The 19,048-nt window shown below is 36.9% G+C and overlaps 1 protein-coding gene across 1 annotated transcript; it reads right to left on the bottom strand.

Annotated features, from left to right (window-relative positions):
• Positions 1 to 1,257: 1,257 nt before the first annotated feature.
• On the bottom strand, positions 1,258 to 18,113 carry ccni2 (cyclin I family, member 2). Its single transcript, XM_079585053.1, has 8 exons — positions 17,966 to 18,113; positions 17,746 to 17,818; positions 16,915 to 17,062; positions 14,736 to 14,870; positions 14,591 to 14,665; positions 14,368 to 14,508; positions 8,968 to 9,210; positions 1,258 to 2,177 (listed from the first exon to the last, which is right to left on the bottom strand). The coding sequence occupies exons 3-8, from the start codon at positions 17,026 to 17,028 to the stop codon at positions 1,905 to 1,907; spliced, it is 981 nt and encodes a 326-aa protein (XP_079441179.1). The 5' UTR covers positions 17,029 to 17,062; positions 17,746 to 17,818; positions 17,966 to 18,113; the 3' UTR covers positions 1,258 to 1,904.
• Between the last annotated feature and the right edge of the window lie 935 nt (positions 18,114 to 19,048).

The raw sequence follows: 19,048 nt of genomic DNA, 5'->3' as shown, positions 1-19,048 counted from the left end.
AACCTCGTAACTCCATTGGCTCCTCAAACTGTCAGTCAAGCCTCATGACTCCGCCCACCTCCGTCGTGATGAAGCCGCGCGCAGTTTGGAGCGTCTTTGCTTGTTTGCAATGCAAAGGTAAATGTTTGAATAAGTTCAGTGTTTTCTTCACTCAAGAAACGATACAAGTAAAGGATCATGTTTTATGTATTTGAAGAGTGTACGATGTTAATAATATATAATGAAACGTAATAAAGCCTCAATATCAGCTTTGATACAAACGTTAAATCCTGTTTTTATGAGGAAGAAGCATTGCTTAATATGTACAATAACCTGAACATCAAACATATCAAAACAGTATTTATTTAATATAGAAATATTTTCTAACATTGTCTTTAGTGTCACTTTTGATCAATGTATTGCATCCTTGGGCTGATTAAAAGTGTTAATTTCTTTAAACATAAATAGATATTTTTAGCTCCAAACATTTGAACTGCAGTGAGTTGAGTAATATGTATATATATATATGAAGATTTCAGATGCAAAAGCCTCTAAGTGCCATCTGACATTTTCTTCTAGAATGATCATTTTTATCAAGCTTGTATTAAAGTTCAGTAATTTCACTTTAATGGCAATTAATAGGTCATTTTCCATTAAAAATGAAATAACTGAACATAAACATACAAGCTTGATTAAAAAAAAGGTAATTCTAGAAGAAAATGTAATTAATAAAAAGATTATGAATTAATATTTTAAATGAGTCACATTTGCTCTTACAAATTACTATTAAAAGGGATATTTCAGTCAAAATTAAACTCATTAAATTTCCTCTTTTCATTTCAAATCTGTATTAATTTAATAAAAATTCAAACGTGTTTTTTTATTTATATATATACACACATTTTGATTCACAGAAGAAAGTCTTACAGTTTTGAAACATGAGGGCGAGTATATAATGGCAGAATTTTCATATTTTTGGTGTCCCATACTTTTAAACTATTTTCCTGTATAATGCTTTGACACATTTGCTCAGACGGAAAGAAAACTAACTTTTGATTTAAAAAAAAATAAAGTTTCTGACGTCACAAACTACCTTGTAACCAATCAGATCAACGTGTGATCGTCAACCAGTGGATCTCTGAGCTGAGTGAGTGAGTGGAGGCGGGGCTCATTTGCATATTCATAGAACCACGCATACTAAATGAGAAGGGTGTCGAGTTACATTCAAGATATTTTAAGGCTTTTTTTCAAGGAAAAAACATTTAAATATATAATTTTGGTGATCAAAGATGAGTTTTAAGGGATAAAATGATTTACTTGAGCATTTTTTTTTTACACACAGTAAGAAAACTAAGAACACGTGTAGTGTCAACAGTCTGTTTTATTGCATAGAAGGACACGGTTTTCCAAGCAACATAAATAAAAGCTGCCGATTTTACAAAATAAACGTAGTCCCATTCAGAAAAGAAAATTTCCATGTTTCATTTAGGAGGAACAGGAATTTAGTATCTGTAGCTGCCTTTAAAAAGGGTCGGGAGGAGGAGTCTTTGGATAAAAACGAGAAAAGTAATGTCTGAATAGAACGTTATTTCCGCTTCACATTAATATCAAAGATATGAAATGTCAATATCGACCAATACCATAAAGCATAAACTTCATTACGGAATGAACCAATCCCAGAGAGCGACCGTGAGGATTTTCATGTACCGGATATTGTGTGTGGGATTGTCCAACAAAAAGATTTGCGTTTAAGCACCATAATTCTGCTTCTGAATAGCTTGTATGAAGACGCATAAATATAAAACAAAGATTTAAAAAAAACATTAATGTAAAGAAATCTCAAATACGATCAAAGTGCTGCACAAAGGTTTGGTAAAAAAAGGAACAGAAAAGTGCCTAGGCCGTCGTTTCCCAGCGTCCACCCCTCACGGTTCATGGAGCAGCGGCGGACAGGACGACATCATATCCTGCAGTCCATCACGTCTTCCTGTTTTCATGGACGGCCGCTCGTCGTAAAGGCACCAGAAGCCGTCGTAGAAGTCGTCGTCGTCCTCGTGGCCGCCGCGCTCCCGCCGCCTGAAGGCCAGCACGCTGGAGGAGTCGAGGATGTAGACGGTGTTGCTGGGAGAGGAGCGCTGGAGAGCCGTCAGACACTCGTCCACCGTCTCCTTACAGCAGATCAGCTCTGTGCTGGAGATCTGGAGAGAAGAGCATGCAGATGATGGACCACACACGCCATCAGCCACGCTTACACGAGCATTTGAGTGCATGAAAAAAAAAAAAAGATTTTCTAAAAATGTGCATAAAAAAAAAAAAGATTCAGAAATTCAAAAAATGTGCATAAAAAAAAAGATTTTCTAAAAATGTGCATAAAAAAAAAAAAGATTCAGAAATTCGAAAAATGTGCATAAAAAAAGATTTTCTAAAAATGTGCATAAAATAAAAAAAGATTCAGAAATTCAAAAAATGTGCATAAAAAAAAGATTTTCTAAAAATGTGCATAAAAAAAAAAAAGATTCAGAAATTCAAAATGTGCATAAAAAAAAAGATTTTCTAAAAATGTGCATAAAAAAAAAGATTCAGAAATTCAAAAAATGTGCATAAAAAAAAGATTTTCTAAAAATGTGCATAAAAAAAAAGATTCAGAAATTCAAAAAATGTGCATAAAAAAAAAGATTCAGAAATGCGAAAAATGTGCATAAAAAAAAGATTTTCTAAAAATGTGCATAAAAAAAAAAGATTCAGAAATTCAAAAAATGTGCATAAAAAAAAAGATTCAGAAATTCGAAAAATGTGCATTAAAAAAAGATTTTCTAAAAATGTGCATAAAAAAAGATTCAGAAATTCAAAAAATGTGCATAAAAAAAGATTCAGAAATTCAAAAAATGTGCATAAAAAAAAGATTTTCTAAAAATGTACATTTTTAGAAAATCTTTTTTTATGCACATTTTTCGAATTTCTGATTTAAAAAAAAAATGCATTTTTAGAAAATCTTTTTTTATGCACATTTTTTGAATTTCTGAATCTTTTTTTATGCACATTTTTAGAAAATCTTTTTTTTTATGCACATTTTTCGAATTTCTGATAAAAAAAAAAAAAAAAAAGATTCAGAAATTCGCAAAATGTGCATAAAAATAAAATAAAACGCAATCAAATGCTCCTGTGAACTTGGCTGATGAAGTGTTTGTTCAGTCATATGCATGTTTGCATTTTCTCTTCTATAGATTTATAAGCATCTCTGCATTTCCATGAAGCATTTTTTTGTGCAATATCCCAAAATTTGCATAAAAATAGGTGGCCATTGGTCCGCTAGTTAGTCCAGTTATCCAATCACAGCCTTTGCGGAGGCAAAAAAAAAAATGTATTCTGTAAATGTGTTTCCATTGAGATGGATACATTTTTCATCTGATAAGACGACGTGGATAAACTACAATTTGAGTGCTTTTTTTTTATGCACATATTTGGAATTTCTGAATCTTTTTTTTAACGCACTCAAATTGAGATGGACACAAATGTACGGAAGAGGATTAGGGCCAAGCAATAATAAAAAAATAAAACCATCTCGAGATTAAAGTCATTATAATGCGAGATTAAACTCGTTAAATTTCTAGAAAAAAAGTTGAAATACAATCTTGAGAATAAACTCATTAAATTTCGAGAAATAAAGTCATTAAATTGCAAAACTGTCTCCATGGTTACCTGCATTATACTACCAACCTTTGCATTGCTGCCCGATTGTATTTTTCGACTTTGTATTTTGAGTTTTTTCTTGAAACACGACGACTTTATTCTCGATATTTAATACGCTTATTCTCAAGATTGTATTTTGACTTTTTCCTCTCGAAATTTAACGAGTTTAATCTCGCATTATAATGACTTTAATCTCGAGATGGTTTTATTTTTTTATTATTGCTTGGCCCGAATCCTCTTCCGTACATTTGTCATCTGATGAGACGACGTGGATAAACTACAATGGAAACACATCTACAGAATAAATTCAACAAAATTTTGCCTCAGCAAAGGCTGTGATTGGATAACTGGACTAACCAGCTGACCAATGGCCACCTATTTTTATGCAAATTTTGGGATATTGCACAAAAAAAAAATGCTTCATTGAAATGCAGAGATGCTTATAAATCTATAAAAGAGAAAATGCAAACATGCATGAGTTAAAAAAAAAAAAACACCATGCCAGAAGTACAACAGCACTGACCAGACACTTCCTCAGACGCCGGTTTTCATGAGCACGGGCATCAGACGCCGATGCGGAGTCATAAACCCTTATCAGATTCATACACTAGTAGTGGGAAGCCCGGATCTTTGAATCTCACTTAACAAAATGAACGAATCTTCTTCCGATCATTTCAGCAGAATTTATTTAAAATGTTCATAGCCAAATTCCCCAGACACATCAAATGTTGATCGCATTTAGAATAAGAAACAAATTAGCAATGCAAGGAAGAGGCCAGATTATGAGAAACAGAAACGATTAATTCATGCATCCGGGTCTTCAGGACATGCAGTGTGTTAGCTCCGGTTATGAGGATCACGGGATGAACGAACGGCTTCGGGAGGGGAGGTAAACTACGCAGTCTGTAGCATAGATATACATAATAAAGGCTAGATGTCTCGTCCGCGCTGCTGGCCAATGGAGGTCGACGTCCACACACGGCAGCCATCTTGCTCACTCGTAACACTGTTTTAATGGTGCATGTACTTTTTAAATGACCATGACTTGCTCAATTTTCTACCGCTTTTCAAACGGGGTGTTTGTTATAAACGTCAAGAGGAGTAGTTATGACACTGCATACTTATATAATATTATAATTATTCATATTTCAACATGTTCAAGCATCCAGAGTTATAGCCACGTTAATAAAGTTTGTAAGAAACCAAACCGTCAAGGTTTCAGCGAGATAAGAGTGTGTGTTCGTGAGGATCACTCGCCTTACAGAAAGCTTGCCTGTGACAAGATGGCCGCCGGGTGATGACATTCGAGACTGCGCCGTAAGACATCTAGCCTTTATTATGTACATCTATGGTCTGTAGTACCGCATACAGAACTGATTAGCTCACGTTTGAGTCTATCGACTTCAGGTTCGAGTCATTCGTTCATCACGTGACAAAATAACAAAAGACTCAGACCCGAAGACTCGAGAGAAGAACTAATAATTTCTGTTTCCAGATCAGAACTCTATGGGATGTTGCGCATGTGCGTTCAACACAAAATGAACGAATCACTCCCTGAGGCACTCACTAGTCCCGAGTCATATTAAAGATTCGTTCAAAATGAATGAATCGTTCATGACCGACTCATCATCGCTAGCATGTACTCATCATTCTGATGACCAAATGATGCACTATACACACACACGTGTAATCCCTCCAGAAGCGTCTCACACACACACACACACGAGTGTGTTCCCGAACACCAGCATCTGAACGCGACAGCATTTACTGAGTTTCTCTGACGCTCGAGACACACTCGTTTATGATGGAGGGAAACAGAAACTTGCATTTTTATTACTGATACTTTGAGTACATTTCCCAGGAAGTCAGGACTTCGTTCTCTTGAACACATGGGATGGAAACACGGATTCATTCGAAAATGTTTTGTGTGACATCCCTATTTTGCAAGTTAAATTCACAACTTTGGATGGAAACAGCTTTTGAGTTGTTGCTGACCCATAAATGAACCGTCTGTCATTGACGAAGCCACACGACAGCTTCCTCAAAAAGAGACGCGTTTGCAGAAACTAATACTGGTTTCGTAACTGCTTCTCTCTTGACATTTTTGTGGTTAAAGGCGTAGGATTGTCCAATAATGAACTAGTTACTAATAATGCACTGAAATTTTAGTGAGCGATAAATAATATATACATGACCTTGGATCACAGAACCAGTCTGGAGTCGCACGGGTATATCTGTGGCATTAGCCAACAATACATTGTATGGGTCAAAATTATCCATTTTTCTTTTATGCCAAAAATCGTTAGGATATTAAGATCATGTTCCATGAAGATATTTAGTAAATGTCCTACCGTAAATATATAAAACATGTATTTGTGTGAGTGAATGCAGCACAATCGTGAACATAAATGCACAACTTTAAAGGAGATGCAATAGTTGCATCTCGAACAAATATTGTCCTAACAAACCATACATCAATGGAGAGATTAATTATTCAGCTTTTATATGATGTATAAATCTCAATATCAAAAAATTGACCCATGTGACTGTTTTTGTGGTCCAGGGTCACATAAGGTTGAAATGATGGCATGTTTCGACCGCATCGGTGTCTGAAACACACTTCACATCTTCACATCTTCATGTTGATGTTTTAGTGTGTGCCGTTTTCAGTTGATGCGAGAACAAAACTCTTATAAACATTATTTGTAGCGCCTACCGTCCAATAATAGAAATAACTACTTTTGATATGAAAAGAACAGAAATCTATAATGCTCAGAGTTTTTCATAAGAAAACTCAAACAACAAATGTGATTTTGCAATACTAAAAATACTCTGAAGTGTTGCTGATAAAGTGTTTCTCCCTAGACATTTACATTTAGAGAACACAAAAGATATCCATTACTTTCTCATTCATTTTACAAAAAAAGTAGCTTTAATATCTCTACTCAACCACCAGAATATGGAAACATCTTTTGTTGTCTGATATCACTGCAAAAAAAATATTAATAACAATAAATGTATATATATATATTTTTTTATTTTTTATTCCTCAGTATTTCTCTAGTTTTTGTGCAAATGTCTAAAGATTCTTAAATCAAGATGGATTATTGTACTGGATACAAAATATAAAGTCTTGATTTCTGTGAAATATTCAAATCATAAACTCACTTTATTTTGATCAAAGAAGAAACATCTGCCAACGGGCTCAGACAAATTCACTTCATTCAAAGGGACGTTTTCATAAAACAAGAACAAAGATCTGTCAATAAGCATAAACTCACTTAATTTTGTTCAGTTTTTCAAGACTTCAGCTTACAGCTCAGTTAAACATATCTTGATTTAAACTTGTTTAGATATTAGCTTTGGAACGCCGGACTAAAATACTGAGGTAGACGGTCATGGTGTTAAACGTTGCCAAAATTAATATGAATTTAAGACTTTCAGCTCAGAGCTTTTTAAGGCCTTGATTGGTGTGGGCGAACATTTTGGTTTTATTTTATTTATAAATTTTTCAGATTAAATGAATATTAATGCACTAAGTGTTACTGGAACATGAATTTACATAAAAAAAAAACTGTGGACTTTGCCTTATTTAAGCCACTGATCAGAAGGAGCGCTGACAGATACAGAACAACTTCCTGAAATAAAGGGAAATAAACCTTTTAAGCCGTTAAACTGAATTTTTTTTTTTTGCATGCGTTAACGTATTCATTTTGACAGCCCCATTATTTGAGGGTTGGCTGAAGAATAAGTTATATTAATGAATTTATTATTAAATACATTTTCTTCAGCTGAATGAAATGTTTCATTTAGGTTTCAGTCAAATAAATTTGGTGCATTCAGTAGCAGTTCCCCATAGAGACGCATATGAAAATTTAGGCCGATATGATAGCCGATAATTTTGCATTTCAAAGCTGATAACCGATATATTGGCCGATAAATCTATTTTTTTAAATAATTTTTAAGAGCCCGATTACTAAACAAAATCTCACCAATAAAATCAATGTCCTCAAGCACACAATTACAATGTTTTCATAATATTTGTATGTAGCCGATATGACAGACACAAGCTCATGTTGCACTGAACCGTAATTTTGTTTTTGAAGTGATTCCAGTCATATTTCAAGCTATTCAGAACCATCATGTCGAGCAGTGCGCATCTGAAGCGTCTCAGCTGAAGGAAATACATTATCGGCTTTAATATATCAGCCAAATTTTTTTTATCAGGCCAATAACGATAATATTAAATTAACATATATCAGCCGATACCGATATGGTGGCGGTTAGGGGTGTAACGATACACGTATAGAACCGTTCGGTACGAGGCTTTCGGTTTCGGTTGGTACGCATTTTCAAACCGAACGGTTCGCTGGATCATTTTTCCTGCCGACCAAAAAATTGTTATTTCAAATGTAGGCGTGTTGCGCGTGGCAAGCGCACTCATAATGTAAGAGACGCTGGCGCGACTACATTTGCCATTTGATGTCGGGCAATGTTGTGATGTAAGCGGAACGAAACTGAGATACTTTATTGTGTGGTTGACGGACCGTTTATCAGTGTTTGGACCAATGCAGCGCGAGCCGATCTTGATCGAGCGACACTGTTACTACACAGCGAGATCCAGTAAAGATTTTAATTCGCCACTGAATAACAACATCGCTGCGAGATCTAGTGAGAAACTCACATTTCTCCGTTATTAACGGATCAAACAGTGCTGACTTGGAAACCAGGAAGAAACATTGTGCCATGAATGAAGTATTAAGTGTCCACAGATCAGCAGCATTCACCATGATCTACTGTAGTAACACTACTGACTGTAACCATGGAAGTGTGGCAGGAATAGTGGCTATAATGCTTTCAAGTAACATTACCTCGGTTTTATTTTGACATTATGAATACAATTGCTGCCCTCAAAATGTTAATCTGAACTAAAATAAACCTGTTTATAACTACTACAATATTACATTTAATTTTGTCCAAGGAGCTGTTTTGTTTTATTTGCTCCTAAGAAAAGTCAAGCAAAGCTCCATCATTGCTCAAAGTAAAAGAAAAAAAAAAAACAATTTATGATGTTAGTTTTAATAAAAATATAATTAAATCAAGGAAATTTCTCTGGCATTTCTTTTTGCTGTATTGAAAATGTACCGAACCGTGACACAAGTGTATCGTACCGAACCGTGAATTGTGTGAACCATTACACCCCTAGTGGCCGATATATCGTGCATCCCTAGTAACCCATAATATTCCATCAAGCATATAAACTTGAAGGTTGATGACACAGACATGCTTCACCAGTACCTGTGCTCTCCTCAGCAGATCGGTGAAAACAGAGAACCAGTCCGGCGCCAGTGTCTCCAGCTCTAAAGTGATGATGGCCAAGGCCAGTATGGAGCCCTTGAACTGCCAGAGCTGGTGGCAGGCCATACAGTGCTGCGCTTGCCTGGTCCACAGCGAGGCCTGGAGAACCGGCCTGTTCTGAGACCCGGCCTGAGACCCGGCCCGCACCAGACCCGGGACCCGGGACATCAGCAGCCCGTGATACTGCAGGAGGAACACAGCGCTAAACAACCACACCAACACTACCAGGACAGAGGAGTGGTGTGTGTGTGTGTGTGTGTGTGTGTGTGTGTGTGTGTGTGTGTGTGTGTGTGTAGTCTCCATAACAGAAGTCTGTCTCTTCTACATCCCAATCCAGATAGGTTGTTTGTTTTGGTGTTGTTGTTCATATTGAGAATCGAGTCCCTGATTGGCTTTCCTTTCCAGAGCTGAATATGAGCCCAAAGCAAGATATTACACTGATCGTCAACGATGGAGAATTATGAAAACTTTGAATATTGTGCAATTATGCGTTATGAAACCAGAAAACTTGCATTACACTGAAAAAAAAATGCTTTTTACTCAGTATTTTTGTCTCGTTTCCAGTCCAAATATGTAAAGATTCTTAAAATCAAGATGCATTTACTAGAGGAGTAAAAATGCATTAGATATTATGTCTTGTTTTCATGGGAAACCAATCAAAATTAAGTGAGTTGCTTAAAAAAAAAGAAAAAAGCTAAATTTGCCAATGGGCTAAGAAAAATAATCTTAATTCAAATAGAAACTAGATTATTTGTTTAATACCATTGGCAGATAATTTGGCTTTTTAAGCAACTAAATTTTTATTAATTTCCCCAGAAAACAAGACATTATCTAATGTCATTTTACTCATCTAGTAAACGCTTATTGATTAAAGAATTTTTACATATTTGGACTGGAAACGAGACAAAAATACTGAGTAAGAAAATCTTTTTCAGTGTAAAGGGGTCATGACATGGGAATTTCTTTTAATTCCTTGAGCTTCACATATAATGTTATTAAAATTTGTTGCACACACACAAAAAAATATATATATATATGTGGAAAACTGAGTATTTTAACCCTCATTCTGAGCCTGTGTCTGAAATGATCAGTTTTTAAGGCGCGGCTCCTTTAAGGCTTGTCAGTAAACGCCACTTATGATTGGCTAACGTCACGCCATAGGAAACCGTAGTAACGCTTTACCGTTACGAACTCTCCATTACGCTGTGTCTCAATTATAAAACAAAACGCTAAGATATATAATCCTGTGACGCGATTCGAGACGCCATTAAAATAAAGCATCCACTTGTTTCTGACGCGGAGATCTTCTGAAGTCTGAACAGAGTTGAACGACTTTAGATTTAAGTCGCCATTTATACGATTAAAGTAAAGTAGTCGACGTGGCCTAGTCGCTGATGATGTCTGTAAATCGCTCTCGGAGAATCCATTTATTTATTTTAACAGTTGGAAACGGAGCGTAAAAGTGGACTTTGAAAAAAAAAAAAAAAAAAAAAAAGATTATCCTATTGCCCCCTCTATAGGCCATGACCAGCGACTAGCTCTGGAGGCGGGATATGCAAATGCACTTACCCATGTGCCGTCACAGATCCCGCTATATCAAAACGAGCTGTTTTTGGACCTTGATTAAAAAAATGCTTCATTTATAATGATGATGTTTTAATTTCTGAAACTTGCAGGATGTTTTAATGGTACAAAGACTTCTTACACGTCAAAAGATTAAGAAAAACTTGATTTCTCATGTCATGACCCCTTTAAGAAAGTAAATAAGACTGATTCTGGTTTCACGTTTACTTCCAATGCTCAAGTTTTATAGGTTCAGCCTTTTGGAAAAATGAATAAGGCATCTTGATCGAGTAGGAATAATGTGATGGTTTCATGAGTTCAGGGTAATATATATATATATAAATATGATAGAATATTTCGTTAAATGTTCTCTGTGGAAGCGTGACTTTCCTTTGTATCTGTGGCTGTACGTGAGCGTCTTCACTTTACAGATGAGTCACATGGACCTTGTATGGTAATATATATTTAAGGTATTCTAAATGATGGATATTTATTTGGAAAGTTAAGGAAATTTATTTTTCTATGCTATTAGATATTTTTTAATTTCACAAGCAATTATATTTCATTATTCTATGCGTTATAGATATATTTAATATGGGTTGATCTCACAATTTTTTTTTTTTAATTTTAATGGTTTGGATAAACAAAATGAAGCATTTTTAGGACCATTGAGATTCTTTTGAATTGTGGCATTATTATTCAGGACAGAAGTAATGCAGCACAAGTGCTTTACAGTGTATATTGCTAGATATATATCGTTTCCATCACTTTTACATTAAAGTAATGAGAAGGAAAAATATACTCAATTGCCATAAAAACAGTTTTTCATGAATCCTGCATGCCGACGTTTTTATGTACATTCAACTGCCTTAAAATTAAAAGTGCGTCTTTATAAAATAATTCCTAGTGATAAAACTGGTAAACTTTAGATCCTGAGGTGCACTTATAATGCTAATCACACCAAAAACCAGGAAAATTATATTCATTCTGGCATCTCTCAAAAGAAATCTTAACGGTCCCTAAATAGGCTTGGTTTTCTTTATCCAAAACACATTTATTATTTTGATTAGAGGAAAAATAAGGCCCAGGTTTCACGAGTTCCTCCCATATTTAAAAAGATTTTATTATTTTTTCTAAAAGATTGTTTTTGTTTTCAGAAATCAGGATCTTACTTTCTTTTAAAACCACAGAAGTATTTTTATCGGGGTCTCATGTACTTGGCGGTGTTATGGCGGTCCGTGGTGTGCCAAACAGCAACGCTACACACACACACACTTGTTCTGATCGGGGCTAAATGCCTCGGCCTACTCTTTGCTACATTATCCTCTGCTAAAAACTCATATTTTTGGATATTTTAACTGAACCCCACTATGTAGGAAAGATGAAGTATGAAGATGGCTCTGATTTCTGAGAGTATATTTGCACTGGAGAGGTTTTGCAGGGTTATCTATCTGCTTTACTGCTAAAGCTAAAGTCAGATCAGTGCCTTGGCCGAACACAGACGCAGACATGCACAATATCAAGGACCAAAAGTCAATTTCTGCTGATGTTTGCAATGGGCACATCAAAATGGCTGTATGCTTTCTAGGGTTGGGTATCGAGAACCGCTTGAACGGACAAATAGTCACAAAAATATGTCAAAATATCCTCGTAAACACAGTCGGTTATGTCTTAAGTGAACGTTAACGCATGCGTATCAGTGTATTGGATCCGTGCAGCTCTTAAAGAGACAGTACCCTAATATTCCTGCTATAATAACACTAATCAAACAACAAATTCACTCGCTGTTCTTGACTGAATAACTATATTTCTAATGTATATTTTATTCTTAAACTGCAGTGTTATTTTATATTTCATTAGAGTTTCTGAACCTGAAAATCTTAAAACACTGTTTATTTCAATCTTATCTTATTTGTGCGATTGTTAATTTGTTCTTTTTTTAATTACTGAATATTTACTTGTCTTTAATAATGCTTAAAATGTATACAAGTTAGGCTAGTTGTTTTTGCAATGGTATTTTTAAACCGTAGGCAAACCTTCCTGCCTGTTGATTTTGATTGATGGTAGTTCAGCTCAAGTGATATTTGCAATAAGACAATGAATAAAAGTAAAATATATCCAAAGTTTGTTTTACCTTATTCGAAACGAAATTAGGAATGGATAAGAATCGGAACTGATCAAACTCAAGCGATACCCAACCCTAATGTTTTCCTGTGTTGTTTTGTACCGTTAAAGGAACTCACTTTTTTTGTAAATAGGCTCATTCTCCAGTTCCCCGAGAGTTAAACAGTTTTACCGTTTCCGAATCCATTCAGCCGAACTCCGGGTCTGGCGGTAGCACTTTTAGCATAGCTTAGCATAGATCATTGATTCTGATTAGACCGTTAGAATCTCTCTCAAAACAAAATGAGTTTCGATATTTTTCCTATTTAAAGCTTGACTCTTCTGTAGTTACATTGTGTACTAAGACCGACAGAAAATTAAAAGTTGTGGTTTTCTAGGCCAATATGACTATGAACTATACTCTCATTCCTGCGTAATAATCAAGAACTGCTGCCGTACAGCAGCGCAATGATATTACAGCGCCTGAAAATAGTCCCCAGCTCGGTAACTTCCAACGTGACCGGCACCGAGCAGTGTTGCCAACTTAGCGCCTTTATCGCTATATTTAGTGAGTATTCAGACCCCTCTAACGACACATTTTCAAAAAAGCGACTAGTGACAAATCTAACGACTTTTTCTGGTGTTATTGGTGACTTTTGGAGACTCTCTGAGAAGAGTATGAACGATATTTGCTTTCATGTCAATGAGCAGCGGGTGCTGCCGTGGGTCTCACCCGCGCCCCACCGGCGGCCCAGTCCTCGCGCAGCCGCCGCTCCCAGCCGCAGTCAGAGCAGGAGATCTTCACCCCTCCGCTGTGAATCGCGCATGTTGCCAACTTAACGCCTTTGTTGCTATTTTTATCGATTTTTTTGCTTTCTCCATAATTTAGCACCATCACAGAGCTTTAGTTCATCCGGTTCCCGAACTCTCAATTCAGATAAATTTCCACATAGGCCTATAAAAAAAAAAAGGTAGTCATTTACTAGGCCTATATCATAGCTATTCATATTGTCTGACAAAAAAAATTATATAGGAAATGAGAACAGCTTTATTTTACATTCGGCTATATATATATAATATAATATAGGCGAATAAATACAGTATGTGAGCATTCATTTAGAGAGAAAACACATTAGTAAAGCAGAACGCAAGTATGACGCAATTACGTCATGAATATGCTAATTGACGCATGACGTCATCTAGCGATATTTAACGAGTTTTAGGGAAGGCGTTAGCTACTTTCCTTTGAAAATAGTTGGCAACACTGGCACCAAGTGTGTAATATCGTTGCGCTGCTGGTACGACACAGTTCCTTGATTATTACGCAGGAATGAGAGAATTGTTCCTATATATTGGAAAATCCTAGAAAAAATCGCAACTTTTAATTTTCTGTCGGTCTTAGTACACGATGTAACTGCAGAAGACTCAAGCTTTAAATAGGAAAAATATCGAAACTCTTTGGAAATTTTTTTGAGAGAGATGCTAACGGTCTAATCAGATTCAATGATCTATGCTAAGCTATGCTAAAAGTGCTACCGCCAGACCCGGAGATCGGCTGAATGGATTCGAAACGGTAAAGCTGTTTAACTCTCGGGGAGCTGGAGAATGAGCCCATTTACAAAAAAAAAAAGTGAGTGTTCCTTTAAGTTCTGATCCGAACAAGTTGCAACTCACGATGTGGATGAAGTCCATGGGCGTTGCGATGTACAGGTCCCAGTGCAGCTTGTGTAATATGACTCGCTCCATGCGGAGAATCTCAGCTGTGGAGAATTTGCATCTGCTTTGCTCCAGCAAGTCTTTAACCGATGCGATCACCTGTTGGCCAGCAGAACACAACAATAAAGGCACTGCAATGGTTAACAGTCGTGTGGCGTGTGTCTGTGGCTCTGGATCTTGCCTCGTCCTCCTCGTTGACCTTTGCAGCGAGGATCAGAGAGGTGATGGCCATGCATTTGAGGTATTTCATCTGAGTCTGAAAGAGAGAGAGTCTGAGGCCAGCGTCTGCGAGGCGGATGGAAGTGTGTAAAGGTGGTCTCGCTTACTTTGACCGCCGCGAGCAGGCTGTTGAGAACACACACTCCCAACGCAAACGTCTCGGAGGAAAACTGGAACGTGCCGCTCGTGTCACGCAACCACACGATCACCTCGTGGTACTGAGCTGGGCTGATGTCTGAACCCTGGAGCAGAATCACATCGGTTTCTGACATTTACTGAGTGATTGTATATACAAAAGAAGAATACATTCTTTAAGACAAATTATAGGCTATTTCTATTCTTTTTTTTTTACTTCTCAACTATAACTTTATCCTGCGTTTGGGGATATGTGTTTTTTTTTTTTTTTTCTCCATTGACCACAAAATGTATTTAACTACACTATTACTTTGCATTTGAAATATCAAATTTTTCTGGAAAAAATTACTTTAACACCTAGATCAATATCCAGAAATGACTTGTATTTAATTTAGATCATCATTACAGGCAGAATATTATGAGAATTGTTTCCGCCACAGAATAAATAAATTAAAAAATTTTGCCTTTTCCCCTCAGAATTGCGAGTTTATATCCAATAACTTTATAGCGGACTTTATAACACGCATTTCTGACTTTATATCTCCCAAATGACTGTTTTAAAGTCACAATTGCGAGATATAAAGTCACAATTGCGAGATATAAAGTCACAATTGCGAGATATAAAGTCACAATTGCGAGATATAAAGTCACAATTGCGAGATATAAAGTCACAATTGCGAGATATAAAGTCACAATTGCGAGATATAAAGTCACAATTGCGAGATATAAAGTCACAATTGCGAGATATAAAGTCACAATTGCGAGATATAAAGTCACAATTGCGAGATATAAAGTCACAATTGCGAGATATAAAGTCACAATTGCGAGATATAAAGTCACAATTGCGAGATATAAAGTCACAATTGCGAGATATAAAGTCACAATTGCGAGATATAAAGTCACAATTGCGAGATATAAAGTCACAATTGCGAGATATAAAGTCACAATTGCGAGATATAAAGTCAGAATTGCGAGTTTTTTTTAAAGTCCAATTGGGGAAAAAAGACTTTTATAAGAGTTTATATCTCGCAATTCTGACTTTATATCTCACAATTCTGACTTTTTATATCTCGCAACTCTGACATCTTTTCTCAGAATTGCGAGATATACTCACAATTGTGAAAAACAAAACAAGTCAAAATTGAGAGTTTATATCTCACAATTCTGACAAATGAAGTCAAAACTCGCAATTGAGATAAAAAGTCGCAATTATCTTTTGAAGTGTTTTATTCGGTGGCGGAAACAAGCTTCTGGTGAAAACCTGTAGGAATTACAGTTTTAGAAATGTGTTTTGACCATATATATCCAGCAGAGGGCCACAGAGATACATTAATTATTCTGGATGTGGCCAACTGCTCATATTATTATATATGATAACTGCTCAACATTAATATATATTTGTGAATATATACATTTGAACATTATAAAATCAGTAATACTTAAAAATCAGTATTTTTGTGAAAGGTTAGAATTTGTGGTGTTTTGAAGTGTCTATTTTTGCAATGCCACATAAATTAGCAAAAATATAACCACCCCCCCCCCCCACACACACACACACACACACCAAAAAAAAAAAAACAGTCTGTATTTGAATAATTTCAATAAACCAAATGTAAAAAAAAAAGAAAAAAGCTAACTTTAGGAGGAAAATTATATAAATATATATATATAAAACCAATGGCAAAAAGCAGAAATTAACAGAAGTTGTGTGTGCAAGCGCATGTGAAAGTTTGTGTGTGTGCATGCATGAAACGGTGTGTGTGTGCATTTATGTGTTTTAGGTCTTACGCCTTCATATCTGCATTTGTGGCTGATTTTCTATGCCAAATTCTATACAAACGCTGTGTGTGTGTGTGTGTGTGTTCATTCCACATTGCATTTATGCACTAGTACCAGGCCTTTATTTCAGTGCGAAAATGTTCAGATTTATGCTGGATTTATTGATTTTATACATTTAAAAAAAACTAAAATGTTTCACCTTTCCCATTCATTTCCAATGTGGGGTCAACCAAACAAAGCCCAGTTTTGTGTGTGTGTGTGTGTGTGTGTGTACACCACTGAGATGAAGGGAACAATGTTTTTTAATGAGGGAAACCTCAGATGCGGTCCGAACGGAACAAATGAAGCCAGTTAAACACACACACACTCCACCTGAATGCATCCGCTCTTCAGCGCCGGCGTCCTCCACAGACGCCTCTCTCGGGCCAGGGTGTTGGACAGCAGTGTGTCCAAACGCCCGTCCTCTTCCTCGCCAGGGGCTTTCATGACCGTATCAAAACCTCTCCAAGGGAAGTAAAGCCTGAGAAAGACATGTACAGTGTCATCCAAAGGGATTCATTCAAGCAAGGAAGGCTGAGTGTGTGTGTGTGTGTGTGTGTGTGTGTGTGTGTGTGTGTGTGTGTGTGTGTGTGTGTGTGTGTGTGTGTGTGTGTGTGTGTGTGTGTGTGTTCTGGGTTCTCTGGGAAAAGGGTTTTCTGTTAGAACGGTGTTGTGGAAGTTAATAACTAATGATCTTAACAATGGAAGTGAATTGATCAAAACTAACTTTAGCTGGACAATAACTTTATTCAACAGCCGCTGTAAAGCCAAACAGTCTCTGTTACTGTAATGTCCTATTATCACTGTAAAGCTGCTTGGAGACAATCTATATAGTTAAAAGCGCTGTATAAATGAAGGGGACTTGACTTTAGTAACATTTCAGTGCATTATCTCGTCTTTGAGCTGATGTTGGGGTCTATGCAATGCAAAATGGTCCCAGCATCAGGCCTAAAGCACAGTACTGTTTACTATCAATGTCTACATCTTATTAACTCGTGCTGGAATTTACTCAAATGAGCAATGCACGCTATTTGAACTGTTCAACACACACACACACACACACGATTTGGGAGATGATGTGAAAGTAAAAGCACAGGGATATGGGCGGGTCGCTTTGCGTGCACTTGTAAACAAAGACAAGGAAAGTTTTGGAACAGAAATTACCTTTTCAAAAGGAAACACAGCTTCTGTCATTGGCTTGCACTGCATAAATGTGCAGAAAATCATTCCTCCATGTCTGGAAAAAACAAGCGCATTCCTTACACGACAACGAAACACAGATTTAAAAAAAAATAATAATTCTCTACTAACACTTCAAAGCCCTATACAAGACCAACAGACGTCAAACAAGTTTTTGTAGCAGAGAATATCGAGAAAGAATCACCTTCCGGGGATGTAATGAAGACAAAAGTCGCCAACAATTACTCCAGAGTCTGTGTTTGAACCAGCTTGACTCCGCCCGCGTATTTGAGCCCACGCGGAAGACCCCGCCCACATGTGTGACGTCGCGGACCATGGCCACGCCCACACACTCGTCACTCACGTACTGAAGCATGTCTATGTACTGAAGTGTGTCAGTGGGTCGCGCATACGGGTTCTGTTAAGCCGCGTTTCCACCGCGGGAACTTTCCCCAGGAACTAGGAACTTTGGGCTGGAACTCGGTGTGTTTACACCGCAGGAACCAGGGTCTAAATGAAGTTCCAGGTAAATATTTCCCCCCCAGAAAGTCCCTGCTGGCGAGGTAGTACTTTTTCAAAGTTCAGGAACTTTCGGGGGTGGGACTTGTGCGCTGAACGTGCTGATTGGTTGTATTCACGCCGCATATTGACTGGAGGACTCCACGCAGCATTCTATTTTAACCGGCATTTTAAAAAATCTATTGCGGTTCGTGGCTTCATGCATTAAGAGTTGTCTGTCTGCAAATATGGAATTTAATTATTAAAAAAAACACTGGACCGACGACGAGGTTCAGGCTTTATTACGCGTATTTGTGTAACAGGACATTTTCTGCGCGTTCGTCCCAGCCATCTCACATTCAATGTCCGCAAATTCCGCAATACATCACAAACAACTGCAGCACAGTTTGAATCTCCTCCATACTTGTTATAAATGTGGCGCTCAAAACTGATTACTGTCCGTCGCAGACTGGGAGGAGCAGTCGCGCGCAGTTTATAATCTTCGCGGTACTTTAGACCGCGGTGTAAACGCAGAAAGTAACCGGTCTGGGGCAAAAAAAGTTCCTGGGAAAAAAGTTCCTGGGACAAATTGTTCCGGGTAATTTCGGTGGAAACGCGGCTTTATATAAAATGGTTGAATTCATTGTATTCAGACCTCATCATGATGTTTTATCATTAGGGTTCACTTTCAAATATACAAAATTGCTACAGGCCTACATAATAACCAGTGTTGGGGAAGCTACTCTGAAACTGTAGTTTGACAAGCTACAAGCTACTCGTAAGTTAAAGT

Source organism: Phoxinus phoxinus (genome assembly GCF_949152265.1).
Source record: "Phoxinus phoxinus genome assembly, chromosome: 17".
Taxonomy (NCBI): Eukaryota; Metazoa; Chordata; class Actinopteri; order Cypriniformes; family Leuciscidae; genus Phoxinus; species Phoxinus phoxinus.
The sequence above is the reverse complement of the archived record's forward strand: the minus strand, read 5'-3'. Positions and strand labels throughout refer to the sequence as shown.